The following is a 19555-nucleotide window of genomic DNA, read 5'->3' on the forward strand; positions in this document are numbered from 1 at the left end:
TTGACAAGGTGTCAAACTATATACTGTACAGATCCACTAAGCTACGTTAATCACATGGTTAAGGTTGTAAATTGTTTTCTTCTACCGTCTAGTGGTTGAAAAGGTGAAGAGCCAGTGATGAAACGTCACAACTCTGGACCATGTTTCCCACTTGTGACTCAGACTTTGAGGGTCGTTCAAGTGGTTATTTCCGAGTCGGGAACTTGTATTTCCACATTTCCGATAGCACTCCAACGCACCATAATATGGTAGATGCCTGCTGTGAGGCTTGGTGGAGTAGCCCCTCCATATTGCTTTTAGTTGTCTAGTCCTGTAATACCGAAGAGTGTGAGGAGACTCCAAATTAGAGTATTGAGATCCACCCAACGTATTCCTCACCGAAAGGACATCACCTGAGCAAAACCCATCCCACCCACCCATACCTGTTCCTTCCGAGCCCAACAACGAGCTCTCATATACATTACATGTTTACCCTCACACCAGTGTATGCAGTGTGAAAGGGCATTCACTGTCACGCAATATGAAAACAAACAATTTTTCAAACTTATACAGTCTCAAACGAAAAACAGAATAACAATGATACTAAAATTGAGATGATGAGTTAGTCAACACATACATAATATTATTATTATTGGACAATAACACTTGTGAAGGTGTCATACCATTCATAAAATCAACGCATGGGAAATCAAACATGTGTTTAAAGCGAATTATTCACAGCATAAAATGAAAACGATAGATATTTGTATTGTGAAGAGACCACCATTTCTTTGTCTTGTCACAGCTTTTTTTCTTCTTTTTTTGCATAAAACGTAGGTCAAGTCCTGATTGAAAATGTTTGTAGTCGCTTTTTGTTTTCCTCTGGGTTTGTCTTGATATTTGTCTAAAAGATTTTCACAGGCAAGAGTTTTTTTGTGGTCTTGGGTGTAGCTTCTCCCCCTCGTGGCGGTCCATCCCTTCAGAGGGCATGGTGGTGAAGGGGGTTTGTGGCCCCTCCCCCCTCTGTTTAAGAGAGGGGGGACCGGGCCCCCTAGTGGCCCCCCACCCTTGGGGCCCTGCTGCTAGGAATTCTGGTTGACAGCTTTCCCTCCGTTCATGGTGGGAGTCCCTGAGTTCTTCCTGGAGCGCTGTTTCTCCTCGATCTCATGCAGCGACGGCTCCCTGTACATACACACTGCAGGACGTGTATGTAGTAGAGGAAGAAGCAGGAAGCAGGGGGGATAGAGGGGAACATGGAGGATAAATAACGAGGAGATGGATGGGCAGACAGAGAGACAAATTCAGATCGAGCTCAGGGACTCCCACAGAGTGGATGAAGTTTCTCTTGGAACCTGTTCTGAAAAAAAATATTAAATATATTTCCTTAAAAATGAAACGCCCTGTGTTGGGTGCTTAGTTTTTCTCCATCGATATGTTGTAAGCAGGGGTTGGAACCGATATTATTTTTCAACCATATTTTTCTTTGTTCTGTTCTGTTCCACTGTTCTGACCAGCAAAAGAAAGTTCTGAACCAGGTCGCATCCTAAATAAATAACCATTTACATCGCTCCTTTCTGTTCCTGTTATAAAACTCTTAAATCCATAAATATTTGTACATTTAGCTCGACATTTAATTACTTCACCAATGGATAGAGCAGCTTGCTATGGAGCAGGCAAGCTATGTACAGTTGAAGTCGGAAGTTTACATACACTTATGTTGGAGTCATTAAAACTCATTTTTCAACCACTCCACAAATTTCTGGTTCACAAACTATAGTTTTGGCAAGTCGGTTAGGACATCTACTTTGTGCATGACACAAGTAATTTTTCCAACAATTGTTTACAGACAGATTATTTCACTTATAATTCACTGTATCACAAATCCAGTGGGTCAGAAGTTTACATACACTAAGTTGACTGTGCCTTTAAACAGCTTGGAAAATTCCAGAAAATGATGTCATGGCTTTAGAAGCTTCTGATAGGCTAATTGACATCATTTGAATCAATTGGAGGTGTACCTGTGGATGTATTTCAAGGCCTTCATTCAAACTCAGTGCCTCTTTGCTTGACATCATGGGAAAAACAAAAGAAATCAGCCAAGACCTCAGAAAAACAATTGTAGACCTCCATAAGTCTGGTTCATCCTTGGGAGCAATTTCCAAATGCCTGAAGGTACCACATTCATCTGTACAAACAATAGTACGCAAGTATAAACACCATGGGACCACGCAGCCGTCATACCGCTCAGGAAGGAGACTCGTTCTGTCTCCTAGAGATGAACATACTTTGGTGTGAAAAGTGCAAATAAATCCCAGAACAACAGTAAAGGACCTTGTGAAGATGCTAGAGGAAACAGGTACAAAAGTATCTATATCCACAGTAAAACGAGTCCTATAGCGACATAACCTGAAAGTCCGCTCAGCAAGGAAGAAGCCACTGCTCCACAACCGCCATAAAAAAGCCAGACCACGGTTTGCAACTGCACATGGGGACAAAGATAGTACTTTTTGGAGAAATGTCCTCTGGTCTGATGAAACAAAAATAGAACTGTTTGGCCATAATGACCATCGTTATGTTAGGAGGAAAAAGGGGGGAGGCTTGCAAGCCGAAGAACACCATCCCAACCGTGAAGCACAGGGGTGGCAGAATCATGTTGTGGGGGTGCTTTGCTGAAGGAGGGACTGGTGCACTTCACAAAATAGATGGCATCATGAGGCAGGAAAATTATGTGGATATATTAAAGCAACATCTCAAGACATCAGTCAGGAAGTTAAAGCTTGGTCGCAAATGGGTCTTCCAAATGGACAATGACCCAAAGCATACTTCCAAAGTTGTGGCAAAATGGCTTAAGGACAACAAAGTCAAGGTATTGGAGTGGCCATCACAAAGCCCTGACCTCAATCCTATAGAAAATTTGTGGGCAGAACTGAAAACCGTGTGCGAGCAAGGAGGCCTACAAACCTGACTCAGTTACACCAGCTCTGTCAAGAGGAATGGGCCAAAATTCACCCAACTTATTGTGGGTAATTTGTGGAAGGCTACCCGAAACGTTTGACCCAAGTTAAACATTTTTTAAGCAATGCTACAAAATACTAATTGAGTGTATGTAAACTTCTGACCCACTGGGAATGTGTTGAAAGAAATAAAAGCTGAAATAAATCATTCTCTCTACTATTATTCTGACATTTCACATTCTTAAAATAAAGTGGTGATCCTAACTGACCTAAGACAGGGAATTTTTACTCTGATTAAATTTCAGGAATTGTGAAAAACTGAGTTTAAATGTATTTGGCTAAGGGGTATGTAAACTTCCGACTTCAACTGTATATGCATTAGACATACAAGTCTAGTGTAGGGTGTGGCGTAGGACTGACATTTTGTGTGTGTGGAGAGCGCTGGGCATCTTGTTGTTGACATGCATTATCTGAATTAGGCCCACAGAATTATAAGACAATTATAAGGTACCTACGGAGGAGCGGCTTCTATGGAGGAACTTTGAATGTCTTTGAACTTCAGAGAGTTGGTTTAACTATTGTCGGACTAGAACTAGCCATTGACCATGACTCAATTCCATTACATTTCACATAATGCCGCCTAGGTTTTTCGAGAGCTAGACCAGAGCTAGCTAACAAGCGAGTTTACTAACAAGCTTGTATGTGCAGAGCGGAACCAGAATTAAAATAAAAACCCGTCTTACCTTTTTGTAGTAACTACATCCAATGTGAAACGTGATAACTATAGTCTCCTTAACTAGCATTGATAAAGTGAATCCATTGTTCTCTAGTAAACATCTCTCTCCCTCATTTCTGAATCACGTCTGTAATGTCGTCATGTAATGTCGTCATATTGCGTCATGATTGCAAGGTGTCCCGATATCTTTTCCAACTGTCCTGTTATCTGGTTTTAATGTCCATTCTAGAATGCCCTTCTAGCCAATCAAAAACGAGTATTAAACAATGCTTTGGTATAATTCGATATTAATCTGATTATGGCAGTAGGCAGATATGCAATAGTCATGTAAACACCTTACTCTGCTTATCTTAATCAGCGTGAGATCAAACTCAAAGTAAGCACCAGCTGAGCGACTCTCCCTCTTTAGCGCAAGTGACGTGAGTTCGGAAACAACTGAATGTATGCGTCTTAGAAGTAGTTTTCACATACAAACGTCATATGTCCGAATTCAGAATCAAATGTGGTTCCCAAAAATAACATGGCCGCTGTGGTAGAACGTTTATTTTGATTGGCGATTTTCTGCATTTATCAAAGTCCCATCACATAGCCTGATCTCAGATGTGTCCATGTAAACAGGATTATTAGGGAAATTGTTTTTCTTGCAAAGCATGTAAACGTTTTAATCAAATTATTATATTCATCTTACTATTTGCAATGATTGCATTATTGTGTGCATGTAACCGTACTCAGTGAGGGCTTTGCAAAGGCGCTTTGTTGCGTTTTTTGTGGGACTGTAAAATAACGTTATTAACCGGTTCCCACGCTTTTAAAATACGGTTCTGTTCCAGGACAGTATAGATCACTTTCGTTCTCGGTTCTGGTTCTGTTCCTTGAAAAATTATGTTATTTTCCGATTCCAACCCCTGATTTTGGGTCACTTTGAGACCTTGGTGGAGTATGGGGTACTGCTGGGATGTCTACTAATGGCATATCCAGGGTTTTAAGAGTCAGGACTCAGGTCCTTTAAAAACAGTTTATAAAGTATAGTGCTTGCTTTAGATTAGGTAGCTGATATAGTCTAATATAGATAAGTATCTATATTAAACACCTTATACATTATCTTATAAACCAGCAATAAATCATTTAAAGGCCCAGTGCAGTCAAAAAAGTGATTTTCTGTGCTTTATATATATTTCCACACTAAGTCCCATAAGAATTATCGGAGGATGTGCTCTACCTTTACCTGCCTTGTGTTTGTGTAAATGACATTCCATATGTCCTATTTATATATGAAAACTGTACATATTCATTGAGAACTTTATAAATCACTGGATGTAATAATTTGTGAAATTTGTGAAAATTATGATAATGCCTTTTCAGTGTAACAGCTGTTTTGGCAAGAGTTTTGATGACATCACCGTGCAGTAAATTAGTTAATAGACAAATAAGAGAGTTCCAAACCTCTCTGCCAATAACAGTTCGTTTTCATTTTCCCCCTCCCCAATCAAACCCCTCCCAGACAGTCCTAGCTAAATTCTTACTTGAGAAATAGCTATTTGCTAAGAAGCTTTTTGACCAATCACAGTAAGGTAGCAGAAATAATTTTATATTAAGAATATATATTTTTTTTAAGTCTGCATTGGACCTTTAAAATTGTTAACAAATGTGTGAATAATTAACTTATTGACATTTAAAAATGTAGGAAAACTGATTAATAAAATGGTGGGCAGACCATTTCTAAATTCCATATAAATGATTTATTAACTGGACATAATTATAAAGCGTTAACCACTTTTGTGAGTATTCCATTGGTTCCAATTGTACCAAGTGAAGTGACTCAAAAGCAGATAAATGATTTGAAAGTATTTGACAACATAGGTCCAACATTATCTGCCAGGGGCCTTGTTCATAAAACTTTTTATACTTCATTTTAGCATGAGGAATATTTTTTTGCGCCAGAGTGAAGAAATGCAATTTGGAAAATGTGTATAGACTGCTAATGCTGCTAATGTTATAACACATAGAAGCATGTTTAATTTATAAATCATGAAATGTCATGCAAAATCCCAAGTAAAATCATGAAATGTCATGCAAAATCCCAAGTAAATCATGAAATTTTCCTAATGTGAAGTTCAACATTTATAAATCGCAAACGTTACCATGGATTTCATCGTACGCACAATGTACGATCAAATCTGTGCGTGAGCACATTTTATAAATGAGCCCCCCCCCCCCTCTGATTTCACCATATTGGGCTTCAACCAACTTACTCCAGGCGATCAAAACCTGCAAAAGACAATACACAGATGAGACGGCAGATACATTCAGATGCCTTACCTTCAATGGGCCTGGGGACAAAGTGTGATGAGGGCTTGGTCTTCTTGACCCTGTTCCCCTTCATGACCTGGCCTTCCTTGGTAAGGCCCAGGAACCAGGCCCGACCGGACTCCTGCTGCCGGTACACAGTGGACGAGTAGATCACGTAGTAATTCTCAAACACCGACTCCTTAAACTTGCACTCCGGCGTGAACATTTCCTGTTTTGGTGCCAAACAACAAAGGGAGTTTGTTGTTACAGTAATGTTCATGAAGTCCGGGTCAAAGTTCAGGAAGTCGGATCATGGTCAGTAGGGTACACCGACGCAAAACATTTTGTAACAGAAAATTGAAATCTGTGTACTTATTGGACAAGGTCAGATTTCACTCTCCCGTTTCAAACAATTTTCTCCCCACTGAACATGACGAGGCATGTGAGGGTTGTTATTGCGGCAACGAGATGGGTTGAGTTACGAGACGGTGGTGATGGTGATCCACAGGACATACTACAGACAAATAGACTCAGGTCAACTGATGAAGGAGAGATGAGCCTACTGAATTGTTGTGGATTATATTGTTTTGAGGATGATATTGTGTGTAATGTGTGTCGACTAGATTTTGTTGTGTATCAGACTGCGTGTGGTCCAGGTGAAGAAGTTTGTTTGGAACTGCTGGGCGACCTTAAGTGATTTGGCAGTGTGTATGTGTGTGGTGATATTTCATTCATTTCTGTCTCCTCCAGGGTTCTGTGCCCTTTGAAGGTTGTCCCTTTGACTGACAGCCTAATACTGCTCACTGCTGGAGTTGTTCCACAGGCAAACTTGTGTGTGTGTGTGTGTGCGTAAGTGTGTGTGTGTGTGTGTGTGTGTGTGTGTGTGTGTGTGTGTGTGTGTGTGTGTGTGTGTGAGAGAGAGTGTGAGAGAGTGTGTGAGAGTCTGTGAGAGTCTGTGAGAGTGTGTGAGAGGGTGTGTGTGTGAGAGAGTGTGTGTGTGATAGAGAGATATGCATGTTAGTGTATTCAAGCCTGGATATTAATCCTCAATATGTGAATAGGTATACAGTACAGGTATGTGAACATTTATGTGTGTGCGCGCGTGTGCGTGGGCGAGACTGTACGGACCGCCTCTATCCCACACACTTTCTGTGAGTGCTCGTTTATAACGCCCAGCTGTGTTCAACACACAGCACCAGTGTGAAGGACTCTGGGTACGTGCAGGGCATGTAAGCCGATCAGCGGGTGTGTGAATGTGGACAGTCCGCAGTGGGGAGTTGGAGAGGCCGGTTCGATCTCGACCTCATGACACGTTGTCAAAGAGCAGACGGCTCTCTATGTGGGAGGTCGTGGTGTCACATCCCTCCTGTCCCACAACGGGCGACTCAGCCAGCGTTCCTCCACCTCCATCTGCCCCCCATCCCCCATCTCTGCCAAGGCCCCCTCACACCTTGCTCCCACACCCCCTCACACCTTCTTCATTTGCCAACCGCACTGACATGTTCCGGAATCCCCTCCAAACTAGGCCACACAAGGACATCACTCTGTTATTGTCTGTTACGCCTGTAGCTTCGAGGGGAAGTTATAAGGTGCGTAGGAGGCTTTGCTGTTGGAATGACAGAGCTATGTTACAGTGTTTGCTATCTTGTGTGTGGTTGAATGGCTAGTGAACGGGAGGGTGATGTAGGTGTGAGACGGTTAGGATATGAGCATACATCACGCACAAGTTTGTGGGTAGAAACACTGTTATAAAAAAATAGATAAGAACACACATTCATATGAACACACACACACAGAGTTCTTCTGCTGTGCTAACAGTTGGCTCCTCTGCCAGGACTGAAGAGAAGCTGCTACTAAATCACTGAGGAGGTGGAGGAGGAGGAGGAGGAGGAGGAAGAGGAGGAGGAGGTGGAGGAGGAAGAGGAGGAGGAGGTGGAGGAGGAGGAGGAGGTGGAGGAGGAGGAGGAAGAGGAGGAGGTGGAGGAGAAAGAGGAGGTGGAGGAGGAAGAGGAGGAGGTGGAGGAGGAGGTGGAGGAGGAGGAAGAGGAGGTGGAAGAGGAGAAAGAGGAGGTGGAGAGGGAGAAAGAGGAGGTGGAGGTGGAGAGGGAGAAAGAGGAAGTGGAGGAGGAGGAAGAGGAGGTGGAAGAAGAGAAAGAGGAAGTGGAGGAAGAGGAGGAGGAGGAAGAGGAGGTGGAAGAGGAGAAAGAGGAAGTGGAGAGGGAGGAGGAAGAGGAGGTGGAGAGGGAGGAGGAAGAGGAGGGGGAGGTGGAGGTGGAGGAGGAGAAAGAGGAGGTGGAGGAGGAGGAGGAGGAGGAGGAGGAGAAAACTGATTAAAGGACACTCATTTATATTCCACCCCGATTCTGAAGGAGAAGCAAAGAAGTCGTTAGTGAAACTGGGCACACGAGAGGTCTCTCGCGCACCCGCATTACGGGTCTCTGGGGCTGGATAAACAAGCTGGGGGGACTAGCACAGAGCCCAGTGGACAAACAGTAGAGAGCAAACACATGGTGCATGCAGGAAGAGCAGATTTAACAGATGCAGACCACATTTTAAAATGTACTTTATATGCAAAAACGAGTCTGACTGATGCGTAGATATACACAGAAACATGGTAGACCAAGTACATATTAACATAGTAGACCAAGTACACAGTAACATGGTAGACCAAGCACACAGTAACATGGTAGACCAAGTACACAGTAACATGGTAGACCAAGTACATAGTAACATGGTAGACCAATCACACAGTAACATGGTAGACCAAGCACACAGTAACATGGTAGACCAAGCACACAGTAACATGGTAGACCAAGCACACAGTAACATGGTAGACCAAGCACACAGTAACATGGTAGACCAAGTACACAGTAACATGGTAGACCAAGTACATAGTAGACCAAGTACACAGTAACATGGTAGACCAAGTACATAGTAACATGGTAGACCAAGCACACAGTAACATGGTAGACCAAGCACACAGTAACATGGTAGACCAAGTACACAGTAACATGGTAGACCAAGCACACAGTAACATGGTAGACCAAGCACACAGTAACATGATAGACCAAGTACACAGTAACATGGTAGACCAAGCACACAGTAACATGGTAGACCAAGCACACAGTAACATGGTAGCCCAAGCACACAGTAACATGGTAGACCAAGCACACAGTAACATGGTAGACCAAGTACACAGTAACATGATAGACCAAGCACACAGTAACATGGTAGACCAAGCACACAGTAACATGGTAGGCCAAGTACACAGTAACATGGTAGACCAAGCACACAGTAACATGGTAGACCAAATACACAGTAACATGGTAGACCAAGTACATAGTAACATGGTAGACCAAGCACACAGTAACATGGTAGACCAAGCACACAGTAACATGGTAGACCAAGTACACAGTAACATGGTAGACCAAGCACACAGTAACATGGTAGACCAAGCACACAGTAACATGGTAGACCAAGCACACAGTAACATGGTAGACCAAGCACACAGTAACATGGTAGACCAAGCACACAGTAACATGGTAGACCAAGCACACAGTAACATGGTAGACCAAGTACACAGTAACATGGTAGACCAAGCACACAGTAACATGGTAGACCAAGCACACAGTAACATGGTAGACCAAGCACACAGTAACATGGTAGACCAAGCACACAGTAACATGGTAGACCAAGTACACAGTAACATGGTAGACCAAGCACACAGTAACATGGTAGACCAAGCACACAGTAACATGGTAGACCAAGTACACAGTAACATGGTAGACCAAGCACACAGTAACATGGTAGACCAAGTACACAGTAACATGGTAGACCAAGTACACAGTAACATGGTAGACCAAGCACACAGTAACATGGTAGACCAAGCACACAGTAACATGGTAGACCAAGCACACAGTAACATGGTAGACCAAGTACACAGTAACATGGTAGACCAAGCACACAGTAACATGGTAGACCAAGCACACAGTAACATGGTAGACCAAGTACATAGTAACATGGTAGACCAAGCACACAGTAACATGGTAGACCAAGCACACGGTAACATGGTAGGCCAAGTACACAGTAACATGGTAGACCAAGCACACAGTAACATGGTAGACCAAGCACACAGTAACATGGTAGACCAAGCACACAGTAACATGGTAGGCCAAGTACATAGTAACATGGTAGACCAAGCACACAGTAACATGGTAGACCAAGCACACGGTAACATGGTAGGCCAAGCACACAGTAACATGGTAGACCAAGCACACAGTAACATGGTAGACCAAGCACACAGTAACATGGTAGACCAAGCACACGGTAACATGGTAGGCCAAGTACACAGTAACATGGTAGACCAAGTACACAGTAACATGGTAGACCAAGTACACAGTAACATGGTAGACCAAGCACACAGTAACATGGTAGACCAAGCACACAGTAACATGGTAGACCAAGCACACAGTAACATGGTAGGCCAAGTACACAGTAACATGGTAGACCAAGCACACAGTAACATGGTAGACCAAGCACACAGTAACATGGTAGACCAAGCACACAGTAACATGGTAGACCAAGCACACAGTAACATGGTAGGCCAAGTACACAGTAACATGGTAGACCAAGCACACAGTAGGGGAAGATAATAACAGTGGAGTTGTTTGTGGAGACTGAGAGTGAATGCAGTTCAGTTTAAACAGACTAAAGCTGGGGTTCATTTCAATCGTGTGTTTTTGGCAATGTGCCTTTTAAATTCACAGTAAAATAGTGCATATGTTGGCTCAATCAGAAATTACCTTTGAATTTCAAGCGCGCTACAACGCACAAACACATTGAATCCCAGCCTAAGAGTGAATCCAGTTCAGTGTAAACAGACTGAGAGTGAATCCAGGTCAGTGTAAACAGACTGAGAGTGAATCCAGTTCAGTGTAAACAGACTGAGAGTGAATCCAGTTCAGTGTAAACAGACTGAGAGTGAATCCAGTTCAGTGTAAACAGACTGAGAGTGAATCCAGTTCACTCACCAATAGAAAATCCTGTTTCCTTAGTTAGCCCATACCTTTCCTCCAACTTTGGAACCCCCCTCCTCACGTTGAAAACATACAGCAATTGAAACCACATCCGAGTCTGAATGTTAAAGGCCCTTCAATTGAATCTGGATCTGAAACTAGATTTGGGATGTGGGTTGTTCTGAATCCCCTTTACTCAGGATCTGTCTGAAAGGTCCTTATTATTCCAGCTCGGCGTCACACCACTCCAGTCTAGACAGCTACCTCTGTCCCAATGGGAGTGTGGAAAGGACACAGAGCCCACGCACAAAAAGGACATACATTACACAGTTATTGACCACACACACACGTACGCATGCACGCACACACACACACACACGAAAACAGATACAAGCGCATACACAGACACAGAACACACACATTCACAAGAATATGTCCGCACACATACACACACACACATACACACACACACACACACACACACACACACACACACACACACACACACACACACACACACACACACACACACACACACACACACACACACACACACGAAAACAGATACAAGCGCATACACAGACACAGAACACACACATTCACAAGAATATGTCCGCACACATACACACACACACACACACACACACACACACACACACAAACACACACACACACACACACACGCACGCACGCACGCACGCACACACACACACACACACACCACGCAAACACACACACACACACACAAACAAGCACACAAACACAATTTAGAGCAAGAACAATTATTTTTTATGGGGCTCCTTTGAGAGAAAATGAAATGAATCATTCTGTCACAGTGTTCTCTCTCTAACAGAAGACCACCAGGCTACATCTCATTAGTAGACACAACACAGTCTCATCACTTTATTAGACTGCAGTGCCCTTCACAGTAATCATCTCCATTCCACCAACACACATCAGTATTTGGTCGGTAAAAACAGAGACACTGCACAGCACTCTCTCGGAAATAACACATTTCTGATCTCATTTGAGGTGTGGTGGCCCCGTCTCCAAAAAATGAAAACTGGAGTTACCCCTTCGTCTCTTCTCCTCCCCTTGTTCACTGCCTCCCCACGGCCTCCACTCTCTCCTCCTCCTCACAGCCTCCACTCTCTCTCCTCCTCTATTTCTTCCCACAGCCTCCACTCTCTCTCCCTCCTCTCTGTTCCTCCTCACAGCCACTCTCTCTCCTCCTCTCTGTTCTCCCGACAGCCTCCACTCTCTCTCTCCTCCTCTCTGTTCCTCCTCACAGCCTCCACACTCTCTCCTCCTCTCTGTTCCTCCTCACAGCCTCCACTCTCTCTCCCTCCTCTCTGTTCCTCCTCACAGCCACTCTCTCTCCTCCTCTCTGTTCCTCCTCACAGCCTCCACACTCTCTCCTCCTCTCTGTTCCTCCTCACAGCCTCCACTCTCTCTCCCTCCTCTCTGTTCCTCCTCACAGCCACTCTCTCTCTCCTCCTCCTCTCTGTTCCTCCTCACAGCCTCCACTCTCTCTCTCCTCCTCTCTGTTGGTCCCCACAGCCTCCACTCTCTCTCTCCTCCTCTCTGTTCCTCCTCACAGCCTCAACTCTCTCTCTCCTCCTCACAGACTCCACTCTCTCTCCTCCTCACAGCCTCCACTCTCTCTCCTCCTCTCTGTTCCTCCCCACAGCCTCCACTCTCTCTCTCCTCCTCCTCTCTGTTCCTCCTCCGCCTCTTAGTTCTTCCATTGATGGTTAAGAGGCAATAAGTTAGTGGGTTTGGGAGAGAAACAACGGGAACATTTTAGACACCATTTATAAGGCCAGGTACAACAGGACAGAGGACAGATGCAGGGCGGAATTATCAGGTGTGTGTGCATATGTGTATATATACAATATGTGTGTGTGGGGATGTAAATGTATGTGTGTGTGTGTGTGTGTGTGTGTGTGTGTGTGTGTGTGTGTGTGTGTGTGTGTGTGTGTGTGTGTGTGTGTGTGTGTGTGTGTGTGGTTACCGCCACTCAACCCCAGCTCTCACCACCAGCTCTCAACACCAGCTCTCAACACTCAACCCCAGCTCTCAACACCAGCTCTCAACCCCAGCTCTCAACACTCAACACTCAACCCCAGCTCTCAACACTCAACTCCAGCTCTCAACACTCAACTCCAGCTCTCAACACTCAACCCCAGCTCTCAACACCAGCTCTCAACTATTACACCAGCTCTCCACACTCAACACCAGCTCTCAACACTCAACCCCAGCTGTGTGTGTGTGTGTGTGTGTGTGTGTGTGTGTGTGTGTGTGTGTGTGTGTGTGTGTGTGTGTGTGTGTGTGTGTGTGTGTGTGTGTGTGTGTGTGAGTGTTTATGCTGGTGTGTGCGTGATTGTGTCTGTAAACAAGTGTGTATGAGTGCTTGAGTGATAAACTGTATGCTTTATGTAAAGCTTTGCGTGTATGACGCTTCACTTTCTTGTGTACATGTATGTTGCTCAAGAGTGTAAATGTGTGCCCGCTCTGTCCCTTAGTTAAAGATAGATGCGTTTAAAATACAGAGAGAGAGTGGTTACCGCCAGGCTGCAAAGTAGGTCACAGTGACTGTTATAAATAATGGAGATCTCCTCACTGGAGCTGAACCCCCACGTACTCCAGCTCTCAACACTCAACACCAGCTCTCAACACCAGCTCTCAACACTCAACCCCAGCTCTCAACACTCAACACCAGCTCTCAACACTCAACCCCAGCTCTCAGCACTCAACCCCAGCTCTCAACACTCAACCCCAGCTCTCAAAACTCAACTCCAGCTCTCAACACTCAACCCCAGCTCTCAACACCAGCTCTCAACACTCAACCCCAGCTCTCAACACTCAACTGCAGCTCTCAACACTCAACCCCAGCTCTCAACACCAGCTCTCAACACTCAACCCCAGCTCTCAACACCAGCTCTCAACCCCAGCTCTCAACACTCAACACTCAACCCCAGCTCTCAACACTCAACTGCAGCTCTCAACACTCAACCCCAGCTCTCAACACCAGCTCTCAACACCAGCTCTCAACACTCAACCCCAGCTCTCAACACCAGCTCTCAACCCCAGCTCTCAACACTCAACTCTCAACACCAGCTTTCAACACTCATCTCCAGCTCTCAACACTCAAACCCAGCTCTCAACACTCAACACTCAACACCAGCACTCAACTCTCAACATCAGCTCTCAACACTCATCCCCAACTCTCAAAACCAGCTCTCAACACTCAACCCCAGCTCTCAACACTCAACACCTGCTCTCAACACTCAACACTCAACTCAAGCTCTCAACACCAGCTCTCAACACTCAACACCATCTCTCAACACTCATCCCCAGCTCTCAACTCCAGCTCTCAACACTCAACACCAGCTCTCAACACTCAACCCCAGCTCTCAACACCAGCTCTCAACACCAGCTCTCAACACTCAACCCCAGCTCTCAACACCAGCTCTCAACCCCAGCTCTCAACACTCAACACTCAACCCCAGCTCTCAACACTCAACTCCAGCTCTCAACACTCAACTCCAGCTCTCAACACTCAACCCCAGCTCTCAACACCAGCTCTCAACTATTACACCAGCTCTCCACACTCAACACCAGCTCTCAACACTCAACCCCAGCTCTCAACACTCAACACCAGCTCTCAATTATCAACACTCAACCCCAGCTCTCACCCCAGCTCTCAACACTCAACACCAGCTCTCAATGCTAAACACTCAACCCCAGCTCTCAACACTCAACACCAGCTCTCAATACTCAACACTCAACCCCAGCTCTCAACACTCAACCCCAGCTCTTAACACCAGCTCTCAACACTCAACACCAGCTCTCAACACCAGCTCTCAACACCAGCTCTCAACACCAGCTCTCAACACTCAACACCAGCTCTCAACACCAGCTCTCAACACTCAACCCCAGCTCTCAACACCAGCTCTCAACACCAGCTCTCAACACTCAACCCCAGCTCTCAACACTCAACACTCAACACCAGCTCTCAACACTCAACACCAGCTCTCAACACTCAACACCAGCTCTCAATTCTCAACACTCAACAACAGCTCTCAACACTCAACCCCAGCTCTCAACACTCAACCCCAGCTCTCAACACCAGCTCTCAACACTCAACACCAGCTGTCAATTCTCAACACTCAACACCAGCTCTCAACACCAGCTCTCAACACCAGCTCTCAACACTCATCCCCAGCTCTCAACACTCAACCCCAGCTCTCAACACTCAACCACAGCTCTCAACACTCATCCCCAGCTCTCAACACCAGCTCTCAACACTCAACACCAGCTCTCAACACTCAACACCAGCTCTCAACCCCAGCTCTCAACACTCAACACCAGCTCTCAACACTCATCCCCAGCTCTCAACACTCAACCCCAGCTCTCAACACTCAACCCCAGCTCTCAACACTCATCCCCAGCTCTCAACACCAGCTCTCAACACTCAACACCAGCTCTCAACCTGAGCTCTCAACACTCAACACCAGCTCTCAATTCTCAACACTCAACACCAGCTCTCAACACTCAACACCAGCTCTCAATTCTCAACACTCAACACCAGCTCTCAACACTCAACACCAGCACTCAACTCTCAACACCAGCTCTCAATTCTCAACACTCAACACCAGCTCTCAACACTCAACTCCAGCTCTCAACACCAGCTCTCAACACCAGCTCTCAACACTCAACACCAGCTCTCAATTCTCAACACTCAACACCAGCTCTCAACACTCAACACCAGCTCTCAATTCTCAACACTCAACCCCAGCTCTCAACACTCAACACCAGCTCTCAACACCAGCTTTCAATTCTCAACACTCAACTCCAGCTCTCCACACTCAACCCCAGCTCTCAACACTTAACCCCAGCTCTCAACACTCAACACCAGCTCTCAATTCTCAACACTCAACAACAGCTCTCAACACTCAACCCCAGCTCTCAACACTCAACCCCAGCTCTCAACCAGCTCTCAACACTCAACCCCAGCTCTCAACCAGCTCTCAACACTCAACCCCAACTCTCAACCAGCTCTCAACACTCAACACCAGCTCTCAATTCTCAACACTCAACAACAGCTCTCAACACTCATCCCCAGCTCTCAACACCAGCTCTCAACACTCAACACCAGCTCTCAACCTGAGCTCTCAACACTCAACACCAGCTCTCAATTCTCAACACTCAACACCAGCTCTCAACACTCAACACCAGCTCTCAATTCTCAACACTCAACACCAGCTCTCAACACTCAACACCAGCACTCAACTCTCAACACCAGCTCTCAATTCTCAACACTCAACACCAGCTCTCAACACTCAACTCCAGCTCTCAACACCAGCTCTCAACACCAGCTCTCAACACTCAACACCAGCTCTCAATTCTCAACACTCAACACCAGCTCTCAACACTCAACACCAGCTCTCAATTCTCAACACTCAACCCCAGCTCTCAACACTCAACACCAGCTCTCAACACCAGCTTTCAATTCTCAACACTCAACTCCAGCTCTCCACACTCAACCCCAGCTCTCAACACTTAACCCCAGCTCTCAACACTCAACACCAGCTCTCAATTCTCAACACTCAACAACAGCTCTCAACACTCAACCCCAGCTCTCAACACTCAACCCCAGCTCTCAACCAGCTCTCAACACTCAACCCCAGCTCTCAACCAGCTCTCAACACTCAACCCCAACTCTCAACCAGCTCTCAACACTCAACACCAGCTCTCAATTCTCAACACTCAACAACAGCTCTCAACACTCAACCCCAGCTCTCAACACTCAACCCCAGCTCTCAACCAGCTCTCAACACTCAACACCAGCTCTCAATTCTCAACACTCAACTCCAGCTCCCAACACTCAACCCCAGCTCTCAACACTCAACCCTAGCTCTCAACACTCAACACCAGCATTACACCCATGGCAACAGTCTTATAATCCATATCAGCATCGACACGCCTCATGACCCTCCAAACATACATTGAACACCAGCAGGCAAGTCAAGGCTAGAAACCAACCCAACATCAGCGTTGTTGATCCTCTGTCTTGTTTCGAAGCCACAGACTGTAGGATAACCAACACCAGCTACAGCACTCAACATTCTGAACTATGTCATTTGGCATCCATACCGCACTGACTGAGAGAGTCAATACTAAACATGTCTAACCTATGCAGTACTCAACACTACACACAACAAGTTAACGTCCTTAAAAGTTGAAATATGAGAAGTAGTGATATTGTGAATATTTCCTTCAATGGGGTGTTCCCAATTACCAACTTAAAAGTGATGCTCCAGAGGTTTTGTATAATTTCAGCCAGTAGTTTTGAAAGTAGTGCTCAAGAGCAAAATAAACGGTCCCCCTGAAAATTGTGCACAATTGTGTACTACGTTATCCATTTCCTATGACACGTTACATCCTGCAAATGTTATTTTCACACACACACACACACACACACACACACACACACACACACACACACACACACACACACACACACACACACACACACACACACACACACACACACACACACACACACAGCCCTTCTCCAAGTTCACAGACAAAAGAACCAAAAGCAACAATGCAACTTCTTCCCACTAGTCCCTAGGGTTAGGAGCGAGCTAGCTAGAGTTAACAGGTAACAAGGCAGGCGGGGGGGGGGGGGGGGGGGGGGGGGGAGAAGGGAGGGAGTGTTAGAGAGGTAGGAGGATATCTCTCTGTAATTACTTCCCAAGGGGACCACAACATTGCATCTCTGCTCTGAGACATTGACAAGAAAAGCATTAGAAAAGCCACTCAGACGACAAGACTTGAAGAGACCCCCCCCCAAAAAACAAGAGTGAAATAAGTTATAAATAGAAAGAGAAGGGGGAGGGATGGAACGGGGGAGGGAGGGAGGATGGAAGTTTGTTTGCTGGTGCAATGATGGTGCTGTTTTATCTCCCCTTCAAAGAGAGAGGGGGAGAGAGAGAGAAAGAAATATATATAGAGAGAACGAGTGAGAGAGCGAGCGAGAGAGAAAGAGCGTGAGAGAGAGAGAAAGAAATGGAGAAAGAGAGAGGGAGAGCAAGAGAAAGAGCAAGAGAGAGAGAGGGAGAGAGAGAGAGAGAGAGAGAGAGAGAGAGAGAGAGCGAGAAAGAGAGAGATAGGGAGAGAGAGAAAGAAATAGAGAAAGAGAGAGAGAGAGAAAGAGTGAGAGAGAGAAAGATAGGGAGAGAGAGGGAGAGAGAGAGAAAGAGAGAGATAGGGAGAGAGAGAAAGAAAGAGAGAAAGAGAGAGAGCGAGTGAGAGAGAGATAGGGAGAGGGAGAGAGAGGGAGAGAGAGAGAGATAGGGAGAGAGAAAGAAATAGAGAAAGAGAGAGAGAGAGAGAGAGAGAGAAAGAGCGAGAAAGAGAGAGATAGGGAGAGAGAGAAAGAAATAGAGAAAGAGAGAGCGAGAGAGAGAGATAGGGAGAGGGAGAAGTAATGTTATTTGTAAAAAGCTGTTAGGAACCACGTTATATCATTCTCTCTCCTTATCCTCTTTCCATTACTGTGATAGACATCTCTCCATCCGTTACATGTGAAGCGTCTCATTGGTGGCAGCATAAGCAGCATGCATAATGCCAATCAGAGGTCAAATTGACTAGGGAGGTCTGAGCCAATCAGAGGTCAAGTTGACTAGGGAGGTACGAGTCAATCAGAGGTCAAGTTGACTAGGAAGGTCCGAGCCAATCAGAGGTCAAGTTGACTAGGGAGGTACGAGCCAATCAGAGGTCAAGTCGACTAGGGAGGTCGGAGTGAGAGTAGGGGTGGAAGTAAGGTGGTACGGTCCAGTACAGCGTCCCGGCAAAATAAATATTGGTGCTACGCCGTACCAGTAAAACATGAGCCTATCACAATAATGAAAACAAAATGTCAAGAAAACTAGGCTATTACACTATTACTTATCATTACCGCATGTCAGAGGCATGTAACATTTGCGAATGGACTTGAAAATGGACTTGACATTTTAATTTCCCATGATGCACGACAGGAAAGATTGGCCCGCTCCATATGGCCGGGGAGAGCTTTCTCCTCTGTTTAATTAAAATGGGTCTTTCTGCCACTACTGTAAAAGCTGTTCATGGCTTGTAAAATATTCCTCGTCCACTTTGAAGAGGAGGAAAGATGTGCACTCCGGCCCTTAAAAGTGATGATGAAGAATTGTGAAGCAGAGCCTTAAAACTGCTGTTTGACACCGGGGTTAAAGTCTGTCTGGCTCCCACGATGATGGTAAGTGAAATGTTATAAGCTGACTGACTATAGGGGAGATTTGGTTCCACTATCATGAACTCTGTAAATTAGCTGAGCTAATGTCAATGTTAAATTACTGTTTAATTAATTAACTGTAATGTAATGTAATGAACTGTAATGTAATGAACCGTAATGGAATGTAATGCACTGTAATGTAATGTAATGTAATGAACTGTAATGTAATGTAATGTAATGCACTGTATTGTAATGAACTGTAATGTAATGTAATGAACTGTAATGAACCGTAATGTAATGTAATGTAATGCACTGTAAT

General features: G+C 45.2%; 1 protein-coding gene across 3 annotated transcripts in view; it reads right to left on the reverse strand.

Moving 5' to 3' along the window:
* Window positions 1-1061: 1061 nt before the first annotated feature.
* The window catches only part of LOC120020123 (fibroblast growth factor 12-like), a 63151-nt gene continuing 44657 nt past the window's right edge, over window positions 1062-19555 (reverse strand). For all 3 annotated transcript variants that reach the window (XM_038963583.1, XM_038963581.1, XM_038963580.1), the window contains 2 exons: window positions 5989-6187; window positions 1062-1174 (listed from right to left, as the gene is read on the reverse strand). In XM_038963583.1, the coding sequence (XP_038819511.1) occupies window positions 1062-1174; window positions 5989-6187 (312 nt within the window). The remainder of the gene's footprint in view (window positions 1175-5988; window positions 6188-19555) is intronic.

The sequence above is a fragment of the Salvelinus namaycush genome, chromosome 25 (assembly GCF_016432855.1).
Source record: "Salvelinus namaycush isolate Seneca chromosome 25, SaNama_1.0, whole genome shotgun sequence".
Lineage (NCBI taxonomy): Eukaryota > Metazoa > Chordata > Actinopteri > Salmoniformes > Salmonidae > Salvelinus > Salvelinus namaycush.